This window comes from Leopardus geoffroyi, chromosome X, assembly GCF_018350155.1.
Source record: "Leopardus geoffroyi isolate Oge1 chromosome X, O.geoffroyi_Oge1_pat1.0, whole genome shotgun sequence".
Classification (NCBI taxonomy): domain Eukaryota; kingdom Metazoa; phylum Chordata; class Mammalia; order Carnivora; family Felidae; genus Leopardus; species Leopardus geoffroyi.
Genome location: NC_059343.1, coordinates 63,370,404 through 63,396,314, shown reverse-complemented (window position 1 = coordinate 63,396,314; position 25,911 = coordinate 63,370,404). Strand labels below are relative to the sequence as shown.

At 37.9% G+C, this 25,911-nt stretch overlaps 1 protein-coding gene across 11 annotated transcripts in view; it reads left to right on the top strand.

Annotated features, from left to right (window-relative positions):
- The window catches only part of ATRX (ATRX chromatin remodeler), a 303,341-nt gene that overhangs the window by 3,318 nt on the left and 274,112 nt on the right, over positions 1-25,911 (top strand). For 7 of the 11 annotated variants that reach the window (XR_006710928.1, XM_045471893.1, XM_045471899.1 and 4 more), the window contains one exon: positions 4,187-4,248. The exons of the other annotated variants lie outside the window; for them this stretch is intronic. Coding sequence is in view for 6 of the 7 variants with exons in the window: in XM_045471893.1 (XP_045327849.1) it covers positions 4,193-4,248 (56 nt within the window). In the remaining variant the exon portion in view is untranslated. The remainder of the gene's footprint in view (positions 1-4,186; positions 4,249-25,911) is intronic. 11 annotated transcript variants of the gene reach the window in all.

Genomic DNA, 25,911 nt, shown 5'->3' with positions numbered 1-25,911 from the left:
TATTTTTTAGTTTATTTGTTTTTAAGTAAGCTCTATGCCTAGAGTGGGGCTTGAACTCAGGATCAAGAGTCGCGTGCTCCACCAGCTGAGCCAGCCAAGCACACCATGGTCTTAAATTCTATTTTTTAAAAAATAATTAATTTTTAAATATTTGTTTATTTTGAGAGAGAGTGTGAGAGAGCAAGGGAAGGGCAGAGAGAGAGAATCCCAAGTAGGCTCAGCACTGACAGTGGGGCTTGATCTCATGAACTGTGAGATCATGACCTGAGCCAAAATCAAGAGTTGGATACTCAACCACCTGAGCCCCCTGCCGTCCCCCCCATGGTCTTAAATTTTAAAAAGCAGAAGTTGTTGACATGGAGAGATGCTGGGAAAATGTCATAGGAAGTATCTTTTAGGACAGTAATTCACAATGAATTGCATACTAACTTAATTTTTGAAAAATGTTATCTGTGAAATATTTGCATTCCCACCAAGTGATAAGTGTTAAGCCAGGCTGTGGAGGGGGAGTACATGCACATTTTATAAAAGGTTTTGAAAACATTTAAAAACCAGTTGTTTGGTTATGTTGCTGACTGGGATGAAAAGAAAGACATTTGTGACTTTAATTTTGATCGTGCCAGTTCTCATTACTGGCAACCCTTGGTATAGTTGGCCATCAGCTTTCAGTTATATATTGTATTTCTAGAGATAAGATAAATGTAGTACTTAAAGAAATTTCTATATAGATACAGGTGTGTGAAACAATTTTCTGCAAGAAAGTGTGTGTATTTATGTGTCTCTTTCACTTTTGGAGTCTGAATACATTTATGGATTGTATCAGACAGTTCTTGGATTTACATGAAGTCCTTTCCTCCAGACCTGGAATGTTTTCTTGAACTTTGGCAAACGCTGTTCAAACAGTTTAAGCCATTTGAAAATGATGTTTAGATCTTCTTTTAGGAATGTTGGATATAATAGGACAGTAAAAGGAGCATCTAGGTAGGATTTCTCTGTACCTGTATGCTAATGTTTGTCTTATGATTGGCTTAATAGCTAACATGCAGCTATTTATCCTCCATTTTTCCATCTGTAAAATGGGAATAAGTTTAATAAATATTGATAAAGCCTGCAGTTGTTCTGGAGGAAGTAACATGGTTAGAACATTGGTTCTTAAAAGGCAATAAACTAAAGCTATGTGTGGTCTTTGTTAATTTTTAACTGTTGAGACTCTATAGAGGTCCTAAAATTAAAAGTTTGAGAACTACTAGTGTTAGGAATGAAAACTGAACTCTGAGCCAAATCTGGGTTTTCTAAGTATAGATCTTTTTGCCTAACTGATTGTAGAACCTTGGAAAAATTTATACTTTCTAGGCTTCTGTTTTGTCATTTGTAAAATGAACCTGTACTAGATGTTCTATAAGGTTATTAAAAAAAAGGGGGCACCTGGCTGGCTCAATCGGTAGAGCATGAGACTCTTTTTTTTTTAGCGTTTATTTTTATTTTTGGAGGGGGGAGAGGGAGAGAGAGAGAGAGAGAGAGAAAGAGAGGGACAGTCAGTCAGTGTGAGTGGGCGAGGGGCAGAGAGAGAGGGAGACAGAGAATCCGAAGCAGGCTCCAGGCTCTGAGCTGTCAGCACAGAGCCCGCCATGGCGTGGGTCCCAAACTCACCAACTGCGAGATCATGACCTGAGCCAAAGTCGGACGCTTAACCGACTGAGCCACCCAGGTGCCCCGAGCATGAGACTCTTGATCTCGGGATTGTGAGTTCGAGCCCCACATTGAGTGTAGAGTTTAAAAAGAAACAAAAAAATGTTCCTGCTTATGTGAATGTCAGTCATTTTTTTTTTTTTAATCTTACTTTGGGAGATAAGAAGGGTAGTGATGAAGGGAAGTTTCTTTACCATGTATGCATATCTTTTTTTGCCTTAGAACTTACATGTTAGGATACAGGTGTTTTGTTGATAATAAAATCTGTAATGGTGTCATGTACATATATTTGTTGGAACATTGGAAAGGAAACACTTTTTGCCGAGAAGTTTGTCAGTAATTATTGTTGCTCAGGACATGTTCTATTTTGAAAGATTATTATATCCAGTGTATTATATTTCTGCCCTTTTATGATTGGGGATGATACTTTTGAAAAGACCTTTATTAGTTTTGGCCAGTTGTGCTTTTTGCCCAGAGAAAAGGTTCTGTGAATTGGGCGCTGTAGCCACTGTTTTCAGATCATGTCTCTTGAGACTTTGTCTTTCAGCTTTGGCTTGAAGTAGCCATTCTTGGTATCTGTAGTCCAGCTTTCTTGGTAACTGTTCTATACAATATTTGTTTAAGAAATTATTGGTATGGCAGTGGTGTTCACATGTTTATATCTTATATTCCATATTTTGAGAGAATGCTTTCTTAGTAGATCAAATACTTGAGTATCAACCAGGGGCCAGGCACTGTGCTAGGGTATGCAAAAGTTAGTAAGACAAAATTCCCACCTCCTTAAGGAATTCTTAATCTAATGAGGGAGATATCACGTAAATAGGTATAAAACAGTGCTAAAGTGGGGGTATATTGGTTTTACTGAGTATCAGAAATGAAGGAAGGCCTCATTTTTGGGATATCTAGGATTTACAGAGGAAATGGTATTTGTAGTGAGTCTTAAAGATGAGTTAGAAATTAAGGGTTGTCTGTGAAAAAGGGCTGCCCAGGCAGAGAGATTAGTTTGGTTAAAAGGTTAGTCTTATTTTCCATATAGCAGAGGAAATAAGACATATACACAAATAGTTTTGAAGTAGGATATAAAGTGATAAATGCTGCATTTGGTAAAAACTAAGTTCAGAGTAGGAAGATATTTCTGATGAGGTCCAGGGAAGGCTTTATAGAGAAAGCATTTGAATCTGGCCCTTGGAGGATGGGAGGATGGATAATTTTGACAAAGAATACTAGGGGAGATTCCAGATGTGAGATATAGCAGCTTGAGCAAAGGATTGTTGTATATGTTAGTGTTTTCTGTTTAGAAGCAGGTCAACTTAGAATTTTTAACTCAATTCCTGGACAAATATTGTATAACTTTTGTGCAATTAGTATGTTTTTCCCCAGATTTATTGAGATATAATTAATATGTAACATTGTGTAGTTTAAGATGTACAATGTGATGTTTTAATAATTGTATATATTTTGAAATGTTTACCTCAAAATAAGGTTAGTTAACACCTTCACCGTACATAACCATTTTTTTGTTGTGGTGGTGAGAACTTTCAAGATCTACTCTCTAGCAACTTTCAATTACATAATACAGTATAGTTAACTTTAGTCACCATGCTGTATATTACATGTCCAAAACTTATTCATCTTCTAGTGTAATTTGTATGTTAACTTTTGTGGTTTGATGGTCTTAGAAAAGTCGCATGTGCCATTGTAAATGAGCCTGATAATTTCAGTTCAAAAGAGCTGTCAAAGTATTTTCCACTTTCCTTAACGATTATATAGAATGTAATGCACAGATTTTGATTGACTATGGTTGTTCAAATCTATCCTTAGTTGTCTTTATTTTGGTCATTTAAAGTGCTCAGTTGACTTTTGGGTAATACTTGATTTATAAAGTCCAAAATAAAATATAATTTATTTTCATGTAATACTGTATTTGGTATTTTGCTTATTTGAATTATATTCATATTTTGATTTATTTGATAGCATTCTAAATATAGTTCTGCTATAATGCTTGTTTTGAAAATGTGTGTATGTCTCAACAAGGTTGATAAATCAGGTAACAATTTGAGCATAAGACAGAATTTTTATTTTCTTATGCAGGATTTTGTCTGCAAGGTCAGGGATCAGCAAATCATGACCACCAACTAGTGGCCTGTTTTTGTAAATAAAATTTTTTTGGAACATACTTAAGCCCATTTGTTTATATTGTCTGTGGCTACTTTTGTACCACAATCTCAGAGTGGAATAGTTGCAACAAAGACCTAATGGTCCACAAAGCCTAAAATAGTTTCTATCTGGTCCTTTATGGAAAGAATTTTCTCTAAGTGAACTACACCCAGCTGAACTGAAGTGTGTTGAATACATGCATATACATGCACATACCTCTTACCTCAAACATCTGTTGGCTAGCTTAGTTCACCCCTTGTGTTATGAGCCACTCCCATCCACATCTGTTGTTACAGTTTTCCATCCGATTTCAGATAACCCTCCTTCCATCATTTCACAGTAATTCATGAGCTGCAGCCCTTCTGATGTGCTTCCACAAGCAAACTTCAGGTCTTTTTCAAGGTAAAGTGCTGTATTTATTATTGTATTTGTGTATTTCTTAATCACTTAATGTGTAAACTGTATAAAATTGTGCTATCATTTTAATCAGGTTTCTTTTAAAAAATGTGTCATTGATGAAGTTTTTTGAGTATTGTGCTTTTTAAAAAATGTTTATTTTTTTTGAGAGAGATGCAGAGGACAGGGGAGAGGGAGAGAGAGAGAGAATCCCAAGCAGGCTCTGGGCTGTCAGGGATGAGCCCGATGTCAGGCTCGAACCCATGAACTCTGAGATCCCTACCGGAGCTGAAATCAAGAGTCAGGTGCCCAACTGACTGAGCCACCCAGGCATATGAATGTTTTGCTTCTAACCCCATTTTCCCTATGAGTCCTGTGGCGTTCATTGCACAATTTTCCATAACCTGGTGATTTTTAGGAACTGATGTTAATGTGATTTCTGAACTGAATGTAATCGTCATCCTGCAAAAAGTACTAATTCATTCACAAATGTTTCTTGGACTCTGTGAAGATTTAATGAGTTAGTGGACACAAAGCACTTAGGTTAGTGTCTAGGACATACTAATCACTCAAATACTAATTATTATTGATTACTATTACCATGTGCCAAGAACTGTTTAAAGTATTGCTTAGGTGAATAAGACAAATTAACGCCTTCTCCCCATGAAACTTACATTATACTTCAAAAAATCTGTATTAATATACATTTTGGCTAGTAACTTAGTCCTACTCCCATAAAAGCCATTTTTGTGTTATTATAAATAATATTTTAAAAATATCTATCCAGAGATCAAAGACATTTACTTAAAACAACTTTCTAGTCACTGTCTCATTGATCTCATGTAATATTTGAATGATTTTTAAAATGTTTTTAATGTAACCTCAGGAGATCTACCTTCAAGGAGACAGAGGATAATCTTTTTAGTATATTTCAAAATAAAAAGTTAAAAATTATAGATTTAGACTTAATTTGCAAAAATTGTATATAGATTCTCATAGATCCTTCACTCAGATTTATCAAATAGTAATATTTTACATCTGCTTTATCATTCTCTCTATGTTATTTTTCTGAGTCATTTGAGATTAAGTTGCAGACATGATGCTCCTTTACCCCTAAATACTTCAATATGTGTTTCCCCCAAATAGGTATATTCTCTATAACCTCATTATAGTTAGCAAAATTAGAGATTAACATTGATACAGTAGTATTTCTACTCTACAGACCTTATTCATGTTTTGCCAGTTGCTTCATAATGTCCTGTATAGTGAAAGACAAAAGTTTTTTTTCTGGCCCTGCATCCAATTCTGGAACATGCATTGCATTTCATTGTCATGTGTCTTTAATCTTCTTTACTCTGGAGCACTGTACCTTGCTTTTTTCCCCTTATGTATTTTTGAAGAATACAGAACAGTTAATTTGGGTTTGTCTGATTTTCCTTGTGATCATGTATTTTGCTAGAAACACTGTGAAGTCATGTGTCTTTTTCAGCACGTTTTATCAGGAAGCACATGATATCTTTACTCTTACTATATTTTATTTTATTTTATTTTATTTAAAAAAAATTTTTTTTTCAACGTTTATTTATTTTTGGGACAGAGAGAGACAGAGCATGAACGGGGGAGGGTCAGAGAGAGAGGGAGACACAGAATCGGAAACAGGCTCCAGGCTCTGAGCCATCAGCCCAGAGCCCGACGCGGGGCTCGAACTCAAGGACCGTGAGATCATGACCTGGCTGAAGTTGGACACTTAACCGACTGCGCCACCCAGGCACCCCTACTCTTACTATATTTTAAAATGTTTTTTCTAATTTTTTTTAAGTTTATTTATTTATTGAGAGACAGAGAGAGAGAGTGTGTGAGTGGGATAGGGAAAGAGAGAGAAGGGAGAGAGAATACCAAGCAGGCTCCTCACTGTCAGTGCAGAGCCCCATATGGGGCTCCAACTGTGAGATCATGACCTGAACCAAGATTAAGAGTCAGATGCTTAACCGATTGAGCCACCCAGGTACCCCTAAAATGCTTTTTCTTTTAATACTAAGATTATCACTCCTTGCCATTTAATTTAGATATTTGAAGCTAGGTTTGGTTAATTTCTATAGTGTTGGGGAGAATTTGCTGACCTCTTACTGTTTTTTCTTTTCCCCTTTCCACCTTCCTTATATACCCCCAAAATTCAAAACCACAGAACACCCTATTTGTGCATTTTCTTTTTAAAAAAAATTTTTTTTTCAACGTTTATTTATTTTTGGGACAGAGAGAGACAGAGCATGAACGGGGGAGGGGCAGAGAGAGAGGGAGACACAGAATCGGAAACAGGCTTCAGGCTCTGAGCCATCAGCCCAGAACCCGACGCGGGGCTCGAACTCACGGACCGCGAGATCGTGACCTGGCTGAAGTCGGACGCCAAACCGACTGCGCCACCCAGGCGCCCCAATTTGTGCATTTTCATTGTGTGTTCTGAGTGCTAAACAGAGAATCAAGAGTGAATGTTTCATATTAAAGTGACTGCACCTGTTACTTGTTAAGTATATGAAATAATATATTTCTTTCGAAGGCTGACTATATATAGTGCATCTGACACAGCTTACTGAATATCTCATTTTAGAGACAGAAAGATACTGGAGGGTAAAATGACTTCAGGTGTTGTTTTTTTAAAAATTTTTAATGTTTATTTTATTTTTGAGAGAAAGAGAGCACGAGCAGGGTAGGGGAAGAGAGAGAGGAAGACACAGAATCTGAAGCAGGCTCCAGGCTCTGAGCTGTCAGGACAGAGCCCGATGTGAGGCCTGAACCCATGAGCCATGAGATCATGACCTGAGCTTAAGTCAGACGCTTAACCGACTGAGCCACCCAGGAGTCCCATCAGGTTTTTTTTTTTTTTTTTTTTTTAATGCTTAACCAGTCACCACTCTTTTAAGGAATCTCTGAGCAGATTATTTTCATTAAATTTTTTTTAATGTTTATTTTATTTTAGAGAGAGAGACAGAGTGCAGAATACAAGCAGGGGAGGGATAGAGAGAGGGAGACACAGAATCCAAAGCATGCTCCAGGCTCTGAGCTGTCAGCACAGAGCCTGATGCCGGGATGGAACTCACGAACCATGAGATCATGACCTGAGCTGAAGTCAGACACTTAACCGACTGATCCACCCAGGCACCCCTAGATTATTTTCATTTTAATAAGCATTTATTACAAGGCAAGTTTTTTTTCCCCACATGAGAAAAAGAGACAAACCCAGACCAGTTTCCTCCTTTGAGGAGCTTACGGTTCAGTAGAGATTACTTTGAGTTTTAAACAAGGAACTATAAGCAGAATGTGTTGCTTATTATAAGAGAAGTAAAAGAAAATTCAGTGGAAGAGATGTGTTAAGATTGGAAATTCATGTGTGAATTATCTTGCAGAGAGCTTTGAATGCTATGCTTAGGAGTTTCGTACTTTATAAACATGGGAAGACTTTGAATATTTTGAGCATGGGGTGACATATTTGAGTCTATACTCAATTATGCCAATTATTGGTCATACTGAGAAGATAGAACAGTCCTTTAGGCAAGGAATATATTTAAGAGAATATAGGCATATATGTCCAACTCCCGTTCCCCTTAAAAATATAGTAGCATCGGGGCGCCTGGGTGGCTCAGTCGGTTAAGCTTCCGACTTCGGCTCAGGTCATGATCTCATGGTCTGTGAGTTCGAGCCCCGCGTCGGGCTCTGTGCTGACACCTAAGAGCCTGGAGCCTGTTTCAGATTCTGTGTCTCCCTCTCTCTGACCCTCCCCCGTTCATGCTCTGTCTCTCTCTGTCTCAAAAATAAATAAACGTTTAAAAAAAATATATATAGTAGCATGTGCTAAGTACAGTTGAGTGCTACTGACACATATGGTGTATGAACATAGTGGTTTTACTTGAATCGGGTAGAATTAACTTTGATAAAAGATGGAATTTCAAGGCAGGAAAGGATGACTTTTGGGAACTTCTTCTTCCCCATTCCAATAGACATTAAAAGATTTAGGGGCGCCTGGGTGGCTCAGTTAAGCGTCCGACTTCAGCTCAGGTCATGATCTCATGGCTCGTGGGTTCGAGCTCCACGTCGGGCTCTGTGCTGACAGCTCAGAGCCTGAAGCCTGCTTCAGATTCTGTGTCTCGCTCTCTCTATCCCTTCCCCAGTTTGCACTCTGTCTCTCTGTATTTTCTCAAAAATAAATAAACATTAAAAAAATAAAAAAAAGATTTAAATAACTTGTGTTCCTAAATACTGCCACCTACTTATTAGCGTATTATGATTTGTCTCTGACATCTGAATTCTAAGCAATTACCTATTTTGGAAGGGAGCTAGGATTACCTGCCTGGTTTGAAGGATGAGTTGTGGAAACAGGTGCTGTTTTCTGGCTCTAAAATCTAAATGTCTTAAAATTGTATTTTTTTTTCTGCAGGGAAAGAGAACCCTAGTTCTCACTTGAAGACTCTTTTCTTATTTCTCCTTACAACAGGAATAAAACTTTTTGCTTCACTTTCTTGCTCTTGCCACATTCTTTGCCTCTTGTCTCCATTTGAAGAATGCCTTTGCGTAAAGATGGGGTGTGATATGTTGTTGGAATGAACTGTGTTTAATAAAGCAGGTATCAGTGTGTCAAGTAAGATGAAACGTTTTTTGAAGGTTTTAGTACTTTGGCCCACATGAAAATGGTGACATTTATTGCAATATAATTTTTAATTAGAGTATTACATAGAGACCACTATTCAAAGACCACATAATAAGAAAAAACGCAGACCTTATTCACATATTGCTGCTTTATTACAAATTTATAATTTATTTCCATTAGAGCATTTATACCTTTATATTAAAAAAATAGACTGGAATGTTATTAGTCCTCCATTGTTTCTTAAATATTATAGAAAGCTTGACATTTTCATACAGATTCTGAATAGTGTTTATTTGCCTAAGTAGGTGCTGTTGATACTGAGTGTAATAAAACCAGAAAAATTGAGATTCTGCCCTTAAGTGCTTTTTAGACTAAAAATAAATAACACAAGACAAGAAAATAATTAATAAATCACAGAAATATATTTTCCTGGCAACAAATCTGGCATATAAGAAGATAGCTTATTCATGTATACCTATGAACTTTCAAAACAGATTTTAGAGATTTTTCATATGCTGGAAGGGAGAATGGTAATGGACAGATGTTACTGCTACCAGCCTTGTTATTTATATTGTTCTTTTCTGTTTTTTTTTCCATGTCTTTTCTGTTGCGATAAAATACACTTAACATAAAATTTAGCATTTTAACCACTTGAAAGTGCACAATTAAGTGGCATTAAGTACATTAAATGTATTTACAAAGTTGTGCAACCATCATTGTTGCTATCTAATTTGGGGATGTTTCCTTTACCTCAAAAAGAATCCCTGTATCTCCCAGTGTTCTGCATCATTATGTACCATTACCTCTGTCCAATTCCAGAACTTTTCCATCATCTCAAACTGAAACTTCATTGTACCCATTAAACAATAACTTTCCATTCCCCTCTCCCCTGAGTCCCTGGTAACTACCATTTCACTTTCTGTCTCTGATATTAACTATTCTAGATACTCCTATATAAGTGGAATTGTATTTGTGTTTAGCTTATTTTATATAACATGTCTTCAAGGTTCTTCCATTTTGTAGCATGTGTCAGAATTTCATTCCTTTTTAAGGCTGAATACTATTCCATTCACTATGCATATATGCACCACATTTAATTTATCCATTCATCTGTTGATGGACATTTGGGTTGTTTTCATCTTGGCTACTGTGCATAGTGTTTCTGTAAACATTGATGTACAAATGTCTATTTGAGTCTCTACTTTCAGTTCTTTTGGATATGTACCTAGAAGTGAAATTCTAGCTTTAATCTCTTGATGAACCACTAAACTGTTTTCCAGAGTGGCTGTATTATTTTACATTCCCACTTGTGTTGTAGAAGGGTAACAATTTTTTTTTAAGTTTATTTATTTATTTTGAGAGAGAGAGAGCAAGCGTGTGCACAAGTGGGGGAGACGGGGAGAGAGGGAGAGGGAGAGGGAGGGAGAGGGAGAAAAAGAAAGAAAGAAAGAAAGAAAGAGAAAGAAAGAAAGAAAGAAAGAAAGAAAAAATCCCAAGCGGGCTCCTCACTGTCAGTGTAGAGCCTGTTGTGGGGCTCAAAGCAACAAACCTGTGAGATCATGACCTGAGCTAAAGTTGGACAGTTAACCGACTGAGCCACCCAGATGCCCTTATTATTATTTTTTAAAGGAGCTACCTGCCCTTTCTTTTTTTTAAAAAAGAATTATTTATTTTGAGAGAGACAGAGACAGCACAAGTTGGGGAGGGGCAGAGAGAGGAAGAGAGAGAGAATCCCAAGCAGGCTCCGCATTGCCAGTGCAGAGCCCCTTGTGGGGCTTAAACCCATGAAGCCATGAGATCAATACCTGAGCTGAAACCAAGGGTTGGATGCTTAACAGATTTAGCACCCAGGTGCCCCTCTTTTATCTTTTAGAAAAATGAGCTCATACAGTTTATTTTATTTTAGAATTAAGTTAATTTAAAAAATTTAGTTGACTCTGTCAACTATACTGAAATTAAAAAAAAATTAGTTGACAAATAAGAAACTAAAATGAAATAGATTAAGAGGTACAAACTTCCAGTTATAAAATAAATAAGTCATGGAGATGCAAAGTACAGTATAGAGAATATCATCAATAAGATGGTAATCTTGTTTGGTGACAGATGGTGACTACACTTAACCATGGCAAGCACTGAGTAATGTATAGAATTGTTGAATCATGTTGTACACCTGAAATGAAGATTAAACACTGCATATATACTACAGTATTTTATGTTTTTTCTTTATAATAGCCATACTAACAGTTGTGGAGCGTTACCTCATTGTAGTTTTTATTTGCATTTCCTTAATGACTAGTGATGTAAAGTCTCTTTTCATGTGTTTATTGGCCATTTGTATGTCTTCTTTGGAAAAATGTCTATTGATCTTTTGCCCAATTTTAAATTGGGTTTTTTTTTTGTTTGTTTAATTGTAGGAGTCTTAAAAATTCTGGATATTTGGGCGCCTGGGTGGCTCAGTCAGTTAAGCGGCCGACTTCAGCTCAGGTCATGATCTCTCAGTCCTTGAGTTCGAGCCCTGCGTCGGGCTCTGTGCTGACAGCTCAGAGCCTGGAGCCTGTTTCAGATTCTGTGTCTCCCTCTCTCTGACCCTCCCCTGTTCATGCTCTGTCTCTCACTGTCTCAAAAATAAATAAAACGTTAAAAAAAATTCTGGATATTAACCCCTTATCAGATATATGATTTGTGATTATTTTTCCCATTCTGTGGTTGTCTTTTCACTGTTTTGGTAGTGCATGAAAGTTTTCAGTTTGGATGCATCCAGGTTACCTGCTTTTTCTTTTGTTTCATGAGTATTTTAGTGCTATCCAAGAAATTGCCAAATCTGAAGTCATGAAGATTTATCCCCCTATTTTCTTCTAAGAATTTACAGTTTTAGCTCATATTTAGGTCTTTAATCCAATTTGAATTAATTGTTTTAAAGATTTTTTTAAGTAATCTCTACACCCAACGTGGGGCTCAAACTCTGAACCCCAAGATCAAGAGTCACATGCTTCACCAACTGAGCCAGCCAGGCACCCCTGGAATTAATTTTTGTGTATGGTGTAAGATAGGGTTCCAACTTCATTCTTTTGAATGCGGATATCTAGTTTTCTTGGCACAATTTGTTGAAGAGACTGTTATGTCTCCATTCGGTGGTCTTGGCACCCTTGTCTGTCAGTTGACTGTGGATGTATGGATTATTTCTGGGCTTTCTGTTCTATTCCAGTGGTCTATATGTCTATCCTTATGCCAGTACCACCTGTTTTGATTACTTGAGCTTTGTAGCAAGTTTTGAAATTGGGAAGTGAGAATGTCCCAAATTTGTCCTTCTTTTTCAAGATTGGTTTGGCTGTTTGGAGTCCCTTTAATTCCCATTTGAAATTTAGGATTGACATTTTGATTTTTGCAAGTAGTGGCTATTGCAGCTTTTTTAAAAAGTTTGTTTATTTTGAGAGGGGGAGGGACAGAGAGAGGGAGGGAGGGAGGGAGGGAGGAAGAGAGAAAGAGGGGGAGAGAAAGAATCCCAAGAAGCCTCTGTGCTGTCAGCATGGAGCCTGACACAGGTCTCAGTCCACGAACTGTGAGATCATGACCTGAGCCTAAATCAAGAGTTGGACACTCAACAGACTGTGACACCCAGGTGCCCCTGCTGTTGTGGTTTTTTTTTTTTTTTTTTTTGATAAGAATTATTTTATTTTTATTTTTATTTTTTAATTAATTTATTTTTTAATTTCCATCCAAGTTAGCATATAGTGCAACAATGATTTCAGGAGTAGATTCCTTAATGCCTGTAACCCATTTAGTCCATCCCTCCTCCCACAACTCCTCCAGCAACCCTCTGTTCTTTATATTTAAGAGCCTCTTATGTTTTGTCCCCCTACTATTTTTATATTATTTTTGCTTCCTTTATGTTTATCTGTTTTGTATCTTAAATTCCTCATATGAGTGAAATCATATGGTATTTGTCGTTCTCTAATTTCGTTTAGCCTGATACCCTCTAGTTCCATCCACGTAGCTATAAATGGCAAGATTTCATTCATTTTGATTGCTGAGTAATACTCCATTGTATATGTATACCACATCTTCTTTATCCATTCATCCGTCGATGGACATGTGGGCTCTTTCCATACTTTGGCTGTTGTCACTAGCACTGCTATAAAAATTGGGTGCGTGTGCCCTTTGGAAACAGCACACTTGGATAAATACCTAGTAGTGCAATTGCTGGGTCATAGGTTAGTTCTATTTTTAACTTTTTGAGGAACTTCCATACTGTCTTCCAGAGTGGCTGCATCAGTTTGTATTCCCACCAGCAGTGCAAAAGAGATCCTCTTTCTCTGCATTCTTGCCAACATCTGTTGTTGCCTGAATTGTTAATGTTAACCATTCTGACAGGTGTGAGGTGGTATCTCATTGTGGTTTTGATTTGTATTTCCCTGATGATGAGTGATGTTTAGCGTTTTATGTGTTTGTTCGTCATCTGGATGTCTTCTTAGGAGAAGTGTCTATTCAGAATGTCTTTTGCCCATTTCTTCCCTGGATGATTTGTTTTTTGGGTGTTGAGTTTGATAAGTTCTTTATAGGCCTTGGCTACTAACCCTTTATTTGATATTTCGTTTGCAAATATCTTCTCCTATTCTGTCGGTTGCCTTTTAGTTTTGCTTATTGTTTCCTTCGCTCTGCAGAATCTTTTTATTTTGATGAGGTCCCAATAGTTCATTTTTGCTTTTGTTTCCCTTGACTCCAGAGACGTGTTGAGTGAGAAGTTGCTGTGTCCAAGGTCAGAGTAGCTTTTCCTGCTTTCTCCTTGAGGATTTTGATGGCTTCCTGTCTTACATTGAGGTCTTTCATCCATTTTGAGTTTATTTTTGTGTATGGTGTAAGAAGGTGGTCCAGGTTCATTCTTCTGCATGTTGCTGTCCAGTTTTCCCAGCACCACTTGCTGAAGAGACTGTCTTTATTCCATTGGCTATTCTTTCCTGCTTTGTTAAAGATTAGTTGGCCATATGTTTGTGGGTCCATTTCTGGGTTCTCTATTCTGTTCCATTGATTTGAGCTCTGTTTTTATGCCAGTACCATAGTATCTTGATGATTACAGCTTGGTAATACAACTTGAAGTTCAGGATTGTGATTCTTCCAGCTTTGGTTTTCTTTTTCAAGATTGGCTATTTAGGGTCTTTTCTGGTTTCATACAAATTTTAAGATTGTTTGTTCTAGCTCTGTGAAGATGCTGTGTTATTTTGATAGGGATTGCGTTGAATATGTAGATTGCTTTGGCTAGTATCAACATTTTAACAATATTTGTTTTTCCAACCTAGGAACATGGAATATTGTTCCATTTTTTTGTGTCTTCAATTTCTTTCATCAATTTCATCAGCTTCAATTTCTTTCATAGTTTTCAGTGTATAGATTTTTCATCTCTTTGGTTAGGTTTATTCATAGGTATTTTATGGTTTTTGGTGCAATTGTAAATGGGATCGATTCCTTGATTTCTCTTTCTGTTGTTTCATTATTGGTGTATAGGAATGCAACCGATTGCTGTGCATTGATTTTATATCCTGCAACTTGGCTAAATTCATGGATCAGTTCTAGCAGTTTTTTGGTGGAATCTTTTGGGTGTGTTGCAGTTTTAATAGAGATTACATTTGAGCTGTATATCATTTTGAGGAGTATTGCTTTCAACAGTATTAAATCTTTTACTCCATGAACATGGGATATCATTCTCTTTAATTGAAATTGTTTCATTTCATTTCATTTCATTTCATTTCATTTCATTTCATTTCATTTCATTTCATTTCATTTATAATCTCTACACCCAATGTGGGGCTCAAACTCATGACCCCACGATCAAGAGTTGGAAGCTTTTCTGACTGAGCCAGTGAAGCGCCCCTGGAATTGTTTAATTTCTTTAAGCAATATTTTTTAATGATCATTGTACAAGTTTTGAATCTCTTTGATTAAATTACTCCTATATATTTTATTCTTTTTGATGCTGTTGTAAACTGGAAGTGTTTTTTTTTGTTTTTGTTTTTTTTTTTTTTTTTTTTTTACTGGGAAGTATTTTCTTAATATCCTCTTTGCGTTGTTCGTTGCTAATGTATAGGAATATAACTGCTTTCTGTGTATTGATCTTACATCTTGCAGTTGTGCTGAATTCATTTATTATCTCTAATAGTTTTCTGTGGATTCTTTTGGATTTTCTATGTATAAGATCACATCATCTACAAACTACTTCATCCTTTGTTGTTTGAATCTTTTTTTTTTCTTTTTCTTTTCTATTGAATAGAAATGGCAAAAACAAGCATACTTGTTTTTAATCTTAGGTTGTAATCTAGCTTTTTCACTATTAAATATGATGTTAGCTGTGGGTTTTTTCATGAATACCCTTTATCCAGTTGAGGAAGTTCCTTTCTCTTTGTAGTTTTCTGAGTGATTTTATTGTGAAAGGGTGCTGAATTTTGTCAGATGCTTTTTCTGTGTCAGTTTAGATGATTATGTGATTTTTACCCTTTTATTCTGTTTTATGTGGTATTTTACATTCATTTATTTTTGTGTCACGCTTTTCATTCCTGGGATAAATCACATTTGGTCATTGGTGTATGATGTTTTGATGAGTTATTGAATTCTGTTTGCTAGCATTTTGTTTAGGATTTTTGCATTATTAACTAGTATTTTGTTTAGGATTTTCACATCAGTAGTCATAAGGGATATTGACCTGTGGTTTTCTTTTTTTGTGATGTGTTTGTTTGACTGTGATATTAGGGTAATGATGGCTTTGTAGAATGAGTTAAGTGTTCCCTACTCTTCTGTTTTTTTGGAGGAGTTTGAGAGGTGATAATTATTCATTAAATGTTTGGTAGAATTTACCAGTGAAGCCAGTGGTCTTGGGTTTTTCTTTTTTGGGATGTTTTTGATTATCAGCTAAGTAAAGAGATTGAGTAGTTAGTTATAAACCCCCCCCCCCCCCCGCCCAAAAAAGAAAAGAAAAATGTAGTATTGGTATTTACCTAATGTGGTTACTTTTCCTATTGTTCTTTGTTTTATGATATAGCTCCAAGTTATACTGTGGCGTCTTTTTATTTCACCCTGATGGATTCCCTTTAGCATTTCTTGTAGTGCAGGTATACTAGCAATGCATTTCCTCAGCTTTTGATTTTTGACATAATTCTTCATTTTTCAAGGATGTACTTGCTAGATACAGAATTCTTGGTTGACCTTTTTTCCCTAGCACTTCAAATATGTCACCTCACTGTTCTCTGGTTTCCATTGTATTCGACTATTTAAAAAATTTTTTTTTTACATTTATTTATTTTTGATAGAGAAAGAGAGAGAACACAAGTGGGCGAGGGGCAGAGAGAGAAGGAGACACAGAATCCAAAGCAGGCTCCAGGCTCCGAGCTGTCAGCACAGAGCCTGACACAGGGCTCAAACTCACAAACCTTGAGATTATGACCTGAGCCGAAGTCGGACGCTTAACTGACTGAGCCACCCAGGTGCCCCCATTGTGTTCAACTATTAATCTTGATGAGGATCCCTTGTACTTGTCAGTTTTCATTGATTTTGAGATTTTCTTTGGCTTTGACAGTTTAATTGTATTTTGTCCCAGTGTGTATCTGTTTATTCTTGGAATTCATTGAGCTTCTTGGATATGTAGATTGATGTATTTCATGAATTTGGCATGCTTTGATAATTATTTAAATATTCTTTCTGCTCCTTTTTCTTCTTGTCTGTGACTGCCATTATGCATGTGTTGCTGGGCTTGATGGTGTCTCATAGGTCTCTGATGCTCTGTTCATTTTCCCTCCTTCTTTTTCCCTTGTAGTGGTTAATCTCAATTGGTGCTGCCTTTAAGTTCACTTGTTCTTTCTTATCCTTGTTGTATTGAACCTGTATAGTGATTTTTTTCATGTGTGCTATACTACTACTTACCTCCAAAATTTTATTTGGTTCCTTTTTAGAATTTCTTTATTTGAAAATTCTTATCTTGGTGAGACATGCTGGTTTCCTTTAGCTCCTTGAATGTATTTAAAAGTTGATTTAAAGGCATTGCATGCTGGGGCGCCTGGGTGGCTCAGTTGGTTAAGCATCTGACTCATGATTTTGGCTCAGGCCATGATCTCAAAGTTTCTGAGTTTGAGCCCCACATCAGGCTCTGTGCTGATAGTGCGGAGCCAGCTTGTCATTCTCTCTCTCTGCCCCTCCCCCCTGTCAGTAATTATTAAATAAACTTAAATTTTTTTTTTTATAAAGCTTAAAGAAATAAAGCCCTTGCCTACTAATTCCAACATATGGGCCTCCTCAGGGACAGTATTGTTAATTTCTTCCTTTTTTTTTTCCCCTGTGAATGGACCATACTTTTCTTGTTTCTTTGCATGTTTGTATCTTTTTGTTGAAAATGGATACTTTGAATATTGTAATATGGTAACTGGAAAATACCTGCCCCTCACCCCAGGGTTGTTGCTTCCTGTAGTTTTTGCTTAGTGAACTTTCTAACCTATTTTCATAAAGGCTATCTTTGTCATGTGTGGATACTGAAGTGTTTGTTCTGGTAGCTGATTGGTCAGTTAGTGGTTTGACAGAGCTTTCCTTAAATACCTACAAGGAAAAAAATAACAGTCCCAAAACAAACAGAAACCCAAATCACACCAAACCAACTCTCTGTCTTTGTAGATTGGCTCAGTATTGGGGCACTTCTGACTGCTTAGCCTGTACATTTACAACTCTGGTAGCGGGGCATCTGGGTGGCTCAGTCGGTTAAGCGTCCGACTTCAGCTCAGGTCATGATCTCGTGGTCTGTGAGTTTGAGCCCCGCATCGGGCTCTGTGCTGACAGCTCAGAGCCTGGAGCCTGCCTGGGTTTGTGTTTCCCTCTCTTGGCCCCTCCCCTGCTCCCGCCTCTGTCTCTTTCTCTCTGTCTCTCTGTCTCTGTCTTTCTCTCAAAAGTAAATAAACAAACAAAAAAAACCTCTTTGGTAGCTGTCACATACCTGATTGGGTGGAGGGTAAAAGTCAGCCAAAGATGAATGTTTTTGGCCTTCTCATGATTTTTCTGAGCATGTGTGCAGCCTTGGGCATAGGTATGTCCTTCCAAATTCCTTTGTATGTGCTGGAGCTTTATGGAGCTCTTTGGAGCTCTTATTTCCTTATGTATCTCTCTCTTTTTTTTAATCTTTATTTTTAAGAGAGAGAGAGCACAAGCAGGGGAGGAACAGAGAGAGAGGGAGACACAGAATCTGAAGCAGGCTCCAGGCTCTGAGCTGTTAGCATAGGGCTTGACGTGGGGCTCGAACTCGTGAACTGCGAGATCATGACCTGAGCCGAAGTCGGATGCTTAACTGACTGAGCCACCCAGGTGCCCCTCCTTATGTATCTCTATCTGGCTTCTTTCTTCCCATCTTTTATGTCTGTCAAGTGCCTGGCCCACTTGTTATCCCTTGCCCTGGTGGCTATAGATAGTATATTTGCCTTTACATGCTTTGGACAGGGCACTTGGGTGGCTCAGTCAGTGGAGCAAACCACTGTTGGTTTTGGCTTGGGTCATGATCCCAGGCCATGCATCGGGCTCCATGCTCAGGGTGGAGCCTGCTTAAGATTCTCTCTCTCCTCAGGGCGCCTGGGTGGCTCAGTCGGTTAAGCGGCCTACTTCGGCTCAGGTCATGATCTCGCGGTCCGTGAGTTCGAGCCCCGCGTCGGGCTCTGTGCTGACAGCTCAGAGCCTGGAGCCCGTTTCAGATTCTGTGTCTCCCTCTCTCTGACCCTCCCCCGTTCATGCTCTGTCTCTCTCTGTCTCAAAAATAAATAAACGTTAAAAAAAATAAAAAATAAAAGATTCTCTCTCCTCTTCCCCCCACCCCTCTTCCCAGCTCATGGTCTCTCTCTCTCTCTCTGAAATAAAAAAAAAAAAAAAAAAAACAGTGCATGTTCAAGAATTGCCAAGATAGTACAAAGAAGAACAATGTGGGCATTGATGCCAAAGTATATTTCACAAAAAGCTATAGTTTTTAAGAAAATGTGGCACTGGCATAGGGATTACAACAAACACACCAGGAGTGACATCATATACAGTGGCAGAGCAGGTAACTCCAAAATTCTGTCACTTCATAAAGGCAATAATTACACTAGTAAAAGAATCTACTTTTTTGGAACTCTAATAAAAAAAAACAGGGAATAGAAAAAGCTGCTGAACTTCGATATGACAGCACTATGGTGTTTTAACTTTATGCACCTACCATGTCCCACTCCCTTGCTAGATGGCAGCCATGAAGACAGTTGCCCGCATTCCTAGTGCAACTTGCAGATGCCAAAGGGAGTGATGTAGATCATAGTCTTAAAGAATTGTGGTTGGGTGTTTTGACCTGTTTGGTCATTATCTGACAGACTGGGACCGGGGTTGCCTTTCTTTCAATCTTGGCATTATAGACATTTTGATCCAGATTATTCTTTGTTGTGGGAGGCTGTCCTGTGTATGCATTGTATCTCTGGCCTCTGTCCAGTAGATACTTGTAACACCCCTCCCCACCAGTTTTGACAACAAAAAATGTTTAAAGACACTGTCAGAAGGTTCCTCTGGATAGTGAGGGTGTGGGAATGGCAAATCCTGCTGTTGGAGAACCACTATTCTAGATGATAGGGATTCACAGATGATTAATATTGAGCTAGGTGGAGGAGTAAATTACTGAAATATATTGTGATGTAGTTAAGTGAGTTACATTGGTGTGAACCAAGAAATGTGGAACAACAGCAAACAATTGCCTTGGAGAGTTGATGGCAGAATTTTCCAGAGAGAGAGAGAAATGGCAGTTTTGAGTTGGTACTTAAGTCAAGGTGGTAGGTGTTGCCAAGGAGGGGAGATGTTCTAGGTGGTGGAAAGGTCATATCTAGGCCCTTTTGTGTCTTGAGAACTGTGAGACATTAAATGTGATTGGAGAGAATATGGGAGGTAGAGGTGAAAAAAGGAAGGTTATTGGAGTCAGATTTGAAAAATCTTTTTATTTATTTTATTTTATTTTTTTAACGTTTATTTATTTTTGAGACAGAGACAGAGCATGAACGGGGGAGGGTCAGAGAGAGGGAGACACAGAATCCGAAACAGGCTCCAGGGTCTGAGCTGTCAGCACAGAGCCCGACGCGGGGCTCGAACTCACGGACCTTGAGATCATGACCTGAGCCGAAGTCGGCCGCCCAACCGACTGAGCCACCCAGGCGCCCCTGAAAAATCTTTTTAATTTGAAAAGGATTTTTATGCTATACTGATATGTTCACTTTTTGCTGTTTTATAACCTAGAAGGTCAAATACTATAAAAGCCTTTAGAGTAATATGATCAACTTCTTTTAAAGAATAATGATATAGTTAAATGATTAAAAGCATATGGTAAATATTAAACTCAAGAAAATAGCTTTAGTCTATAAAGTAGGAAAATAGGAAGGGATGGAGATTTATATAAAAGTAGATGTCAGGTATTACTCTTAAGAGTAATTACACCACCCTCTGTGTAGCCTGTTTTCATCCTGTATTTGTCAAATCCCTAAATGTTATCATCATTGAGGGTGATTCTTGGTATTTTTAAAATTTTTTTGATGGTTATTAATTTTTGAGAGAGATCGACAGAGACAGAGTGCAAGCAGGGGAGGGGCCAAGAGAGGGGGAGACACAAAATCCCAAGCAGGCTCCAGGCTCTGAGCTGTCAGCACAGGGCCCGACGTGGGGTCGAACTCACGAACTGTGAGATCATGACCTGAGCCGAAGTCAGCTGCTTACCTGACCGAGCCACCCAGGTGCCCTGATTCTTGGTATTTAAAGCAGGAGTAAAGTGGGCAAATGTACAAAGTTGTATGTTTTTTCAAGTAGATTATCAGAGTGATATATTTTAAACTGTTAGCTGCTTTCTTGGATTAGACATGGAGTCAGATGAACTGAAACTGGTCTCTTATAGTAGTTCTGTGTCCTTAGAAAAGGAAGATACTTGAAGATTTAAAATGCTAAAAAATATTTTTTGTAACTTATTTTTTTCAAATGTTTATTTTATTTATTTTTGAGGGGGCATGTACGTGATCAGGAGAGGGGCAGAGAGAGAGAGGGAGAGAGAGAATCCCAAGCAGGCTTCTCACTGTCAGCACAGAGCCCAACATGGGGCTTGAACTCACCAACCATGAGATCATGACCTGAGCTGAAATCAAGAGACGGATGCTTAACCGACTGAGCCACCCTGGCGCCCCCATCCCTTTATTTAAAAAACAAAATATATGGTTAAATACATATTATAAAATTTGTCATTTTAACTCCTTTAAGTGTATATTTCAGTAGCGTTAAATACATTTCCATTGTTGTGTAACCAGTCTCCGTAATATTTTCATCTTGAAAACCTGAAACTCTATACCCATTAAATAACAACTCCCCATTTTTCCTAGCATCCCTTTATTTGTAATCAATGTCTATATTTAAAGTGGGTTTCTTGGAGGTAAATGACACCCTGATAATATGACACCCTGTTTTAGTTGGTGTATTCATCATTCACATTTAAAGTGAAATTTGATATAGAGTTGGATTAATATGTACCATGCTTGCATTTGTTTCCTTTTTCAACTTCCCCCTTTCACCTTTGGTTTTAATTGAACATTTAAAAGATACTTATTTTTTTGAGAGAGAGAGAGAGAGAGACAGAGAGAGAGAGTGAGAGCAAGCAGGGGAGGGGGAGAGAGAGAATCCGAAGCAGGCTCTGTACTGTCAGCCTGAAGCAGGGCTGGATCTCACAAACCATGAGATCATGACCTGAGTCTAAACCAAGAGTTGGGTCCACTTTTAAATAACACTACAGTTTTCCCCTACTAACTTAAAGAAGAGTGTTCTTATGAAACCTTTCATCAGCTGAAATAGCTTACCATGAAGAAGCAATTACAATTAATTTGTATGGAAAAAATTTAAAGCATTCCCAGACCCCCCAGAAAAACCTCTTTTTAGGCTTTTCCTGATACCTTAGGACACACCTTACTAATGGATTCACAAGATGAATTGAGATAAAGCACAAATGCTCGGAAACACAGTTAAAAGATAGAGGCTGGGTGTAGTTCCCAGGGAAGGAGCTTGGCAGTGCTACTATTGCTGCTCAGAGTGTGTACTGTCTCCGTAATAACAGCTTGCTGCAGAACAAACGTTAAATGCTGTTTTCACTTTTTGCTCTTTTCTGTAAGAGTCAAAATCCTCTTTGAATTTCTTTTGATTAGTTAAAACAAATATTAATGTAGGTCTTTCATAAAAGTGAAGTAGCATGACACTAACATTAGAAAAGTGGGGGATACCTGTATATCACTTCACAAGTAGTATAGGTACCTTGTAACAGTATTCTTGATTCCTTTTCCTTTTTTTAAAATATAATTAATTGTCAAATTGGCTTACATACAACACCCAGTGCTCATCCCAGCAAGTGCCCTCCTCAATGCTCATCCCAGCAAGTGCCCTTCTCAATGCTCATCACCCATTTTCCCTCTCCTCAGTTTGTTCTCTGTATTTAAGAGTCTCTTGTGGTTTGCCTCACTCCCTCTCCGTTTGTAACTTTTTTTTTCCCCTTCCCTTCCCTCATGGTTTTCTGTTCAGTTTCTCAAGATCCACATATGAGTGAAAACATATCTGTCCTTCTCTGACTGACTTATTTCACTCAGCATAATAACTTCCAGTTCCATCCACGTTGCTGCAAATGGCATGATTTCATTCTTTCTCATTGCCAAGTAGTATGCCATTGTATATATAAACCACATCTTCTTTATCCATTCATCAGTTGATGGACATTTAGGCTCTTTCCATAATTTGGCTATTGTTGAAAGCACGGCTATAAATGTTGGGATACATGTGTCCCTGTGCATCAGCACTCCTATATCCCTTAAATAAATTCCTAGTAGTGCTATTGCTTGTTCATAGGGTAGTTCTACTTTTAATTTTTTGAGGAACCTCGACACTGCTTTCCATAGCGACTGCACCAGTTTGAATTCCTACCAACAGTGCAAGAGGGTTCCTGTTTCTCCACATCCTCGCCAGCATCTGTTGTTTCCTGAGTTCATTTTAGCCACTCTGACTGGTGTGAGGTGGTATCTCAGTGTGGCGTTGATTTGTATTTCCCTGATGATGAGTGATGTTGGCCATCTTTTCTTGTGTCTGTTGGCCATCTGGATCTCTTCTTTGGAGAAGTGTCTATTCATGTCTTCTGCCCATTTCTTCACTGGATTATTTGTTTTTAGGGTGTGGAGTTTGGTGAGTTCTTTATAGGTTTTGGATACTAGTGCGTTATCCAATATGTCATTTGCAAATATCTTTTCCCATTCCATCGGTTGCCTTTTAGTTGTGTTGATTGTTTCCTTTGCAGTGCAGAAGCATTTTATCTTGATGAGGTCCCAATAGTTCATTTGTGCTTTTAATTCCCTTGCCTTTGGAGCTGTGTTGAGTAAGAAATTGCTGCGGATGAGGTGAAAGAGGTTGTTGCCTGCTTTCTCCTCTAGGGTTTTGATGGTTTCCTGTCTCACATTTAGGTCTTTAATCCATTTTTAGTTTATTTTTGTGAGTGGTGTAAGAAAGTGGTCTAGTTTCATTCTTCTACATGTTTCTGTCCAGTTCCCCCAGCACCATGTGCTGAAGAGACTGTCTTTTTTCCATTGGATTCTCTTTCCTGCTTTGTCAAAGATTAGTTGGCCATACATCTGTGGGTTCAATTCTGGGTTCTTTATTCTATTCCATTGGTTTATGTGTCTGTTTTTGTGCCAACACCATGCTGTCTTGATGATTACAGCTTTGTAGTAGAGGCTAACGTCTGGGATTGTGATGCCTCCCACTTTGGTTTTCTTCTTTAATATTACCTTGGCTCTTTGGGGTCTTTTGTGGTTCCATACAAATTTTAGGATTGTTTGTTCTAGTTTTGAGAAGAATGCTGATGCAGTTTTGATTGGGATTGCATTGAATGTGTAGCTTGCTCTGGGTAGTATTGACATTTTAACAATATTTATTCTTCCAGTCCATGAGCATGGAATGTTTTTCCATTTCTTTGTGTCTTCTTCAATTTCCTTCATAATCTTTCTATAGTTTTTAGCATACAGATCTTTTACATCTTTGGTTAGGTTTATTCATAGGTATTTTATGGTTCTTGGTGCAATTGTAAATGGGATCAATTTCTTTGTTTCTCTTTCTGTGACTTCATTATTAGTGTATGAGAATGCAACTGATTTCTGTACATTGATTTTGTACCCTGTGACTTTGCTGAATCCAACTCTTTTGGTGGAGTCTTTCAGGTTTTCCATGCAGAATATCATGTCTCCGAAAAGTGAAAGTTTGTCTTCTTTGCCAATTTTGATGCCTTTTGTTTCATTTTGTTGTCTGATTGCCGATGCTGGGACTTCCAACACTATGTTAAACAACAGTGGTGAGAGTGGGCATCCCTGTCGTGTTCCTGATCTCAGGGGGAAAGCTCTCAGTTTTTCCCCATTGAGGAAGATATTAGCTGGGGGCTTTTCATATATGGCTTTTATGATGTTTAAGTATGTTCCTTTTATCCCAACTTTCTTGAGGTTTTTTTTTTAAAAACACTATTTTAATGTTTTTATTTATTTATTTATTTTTGAGACAGAGGGAGACAGAGCACAAGTGGAGAAAGGGCAGAGAGAGAGGGAGACACAGAATCTGAAACAGGCTCCAGGCTCTGAGCAGTCAGCACAGAGCCCGACGCAGGGCTTGAACTCATGAACTGTGAGATCATGACCTCAGCTGAAGTCAGACGCTTAACTGACTGAGCCACCCATGCTCCCCTTGAGGGTTTTTATTAAGAAAGGATGTTGTATTTTGTCAAATGCTTTTCATATGACAGGATCATATGGTTCTTATCCTTTCTTTTATTAATGTGATGTATCACACTGATTGATTTGTGAATATTGAACCAACCCTGCAGCCCGGGAATGAATCCCACTTGATCATGGTGAATAATTATTTTTATATGCTGTTGAATTCATTTTGCTAGTATCTTGTTGAGAATTTTTGCATCCATGTTCATCAGAGATATTGGCCTGTAGTTCTCCTTTTTTGTGGGGTCTCTGTCTAGTTTGGGAATCAAGGTAATGCTGGCTTCATAGAATGAGCCTGGAAGTTTTCCTTCCCTATTTTTTGGAACAGCTTGTGAAGGATAGGTATTAACTCTGCTTTAAATGTCTGGTAGCATTCCCCAGGGAAGCCATCTGGTCTAGGACGCTTATTTGTTGCGAGATTTTTGATAACTGATTAAATTTCTTCACTAGTTATGGATCTATTCAAATTTTCTATTTCTTCCCATTTTAGTTTTGGTAGTGTGTCAGTGTTTAGGAATTTGTCCATTTCTTCCAGGTTGAGCAGTTTGTTGGCATACAATTTTTCATAGTATTCTCTGATAATTGCTTGTATTTCTGATGGATTGGGTGTGATAAATCCATTTTCATTTGTGATTTTATCTATTTGGGTCCTCTTTCCTTTTTGAGAAGCCTGGCTTGAGATTTATCAATTTGGTTTATTTTTTCAAAAAACCAATTCTTGGTTTCATTGATCTGCTCTGCAGTTTTTTTTAGATTCTATTTTGTTTATTTCTGCTCTTATCTTTATTATTTCTCTTCTTCTGCTGGGTTTGGGGTATCTTTGCTGTTCCGCTTCTATTTCCTTTAGGTGTGCTGTTAATTTTGTATTTGGGATTTTTCTTGTTTCTTGAGATAGGCCTGGATTGCAGTGTATTTTCCTCTCAGGACTGCCTTCGCTGCATCCCAAAGGGTTTGGATTGTTGTCTTTTCATTTTCATTTGTTCCCATATTTTTTTTAAATTTCTTCTTTAGTTACCTGGTTGACCCATTTGTTCTTTAGTAGGATGTTCTTTAACCTTCATGCTTTTGGAGGTTTTGCAGACTTTTCCTGTGGTTGATTTCAAGTTTCATAGCATTGTGTTCTGACAGTGTGCATGGTATGGTCTCAGTTATTTTGTATTTATTGAGGGATTTTTTGTGACCCAGTATGTGATCTATCATGGAGAGTCTTCCATGTGTACTCGAGAAGAATGTGTATTC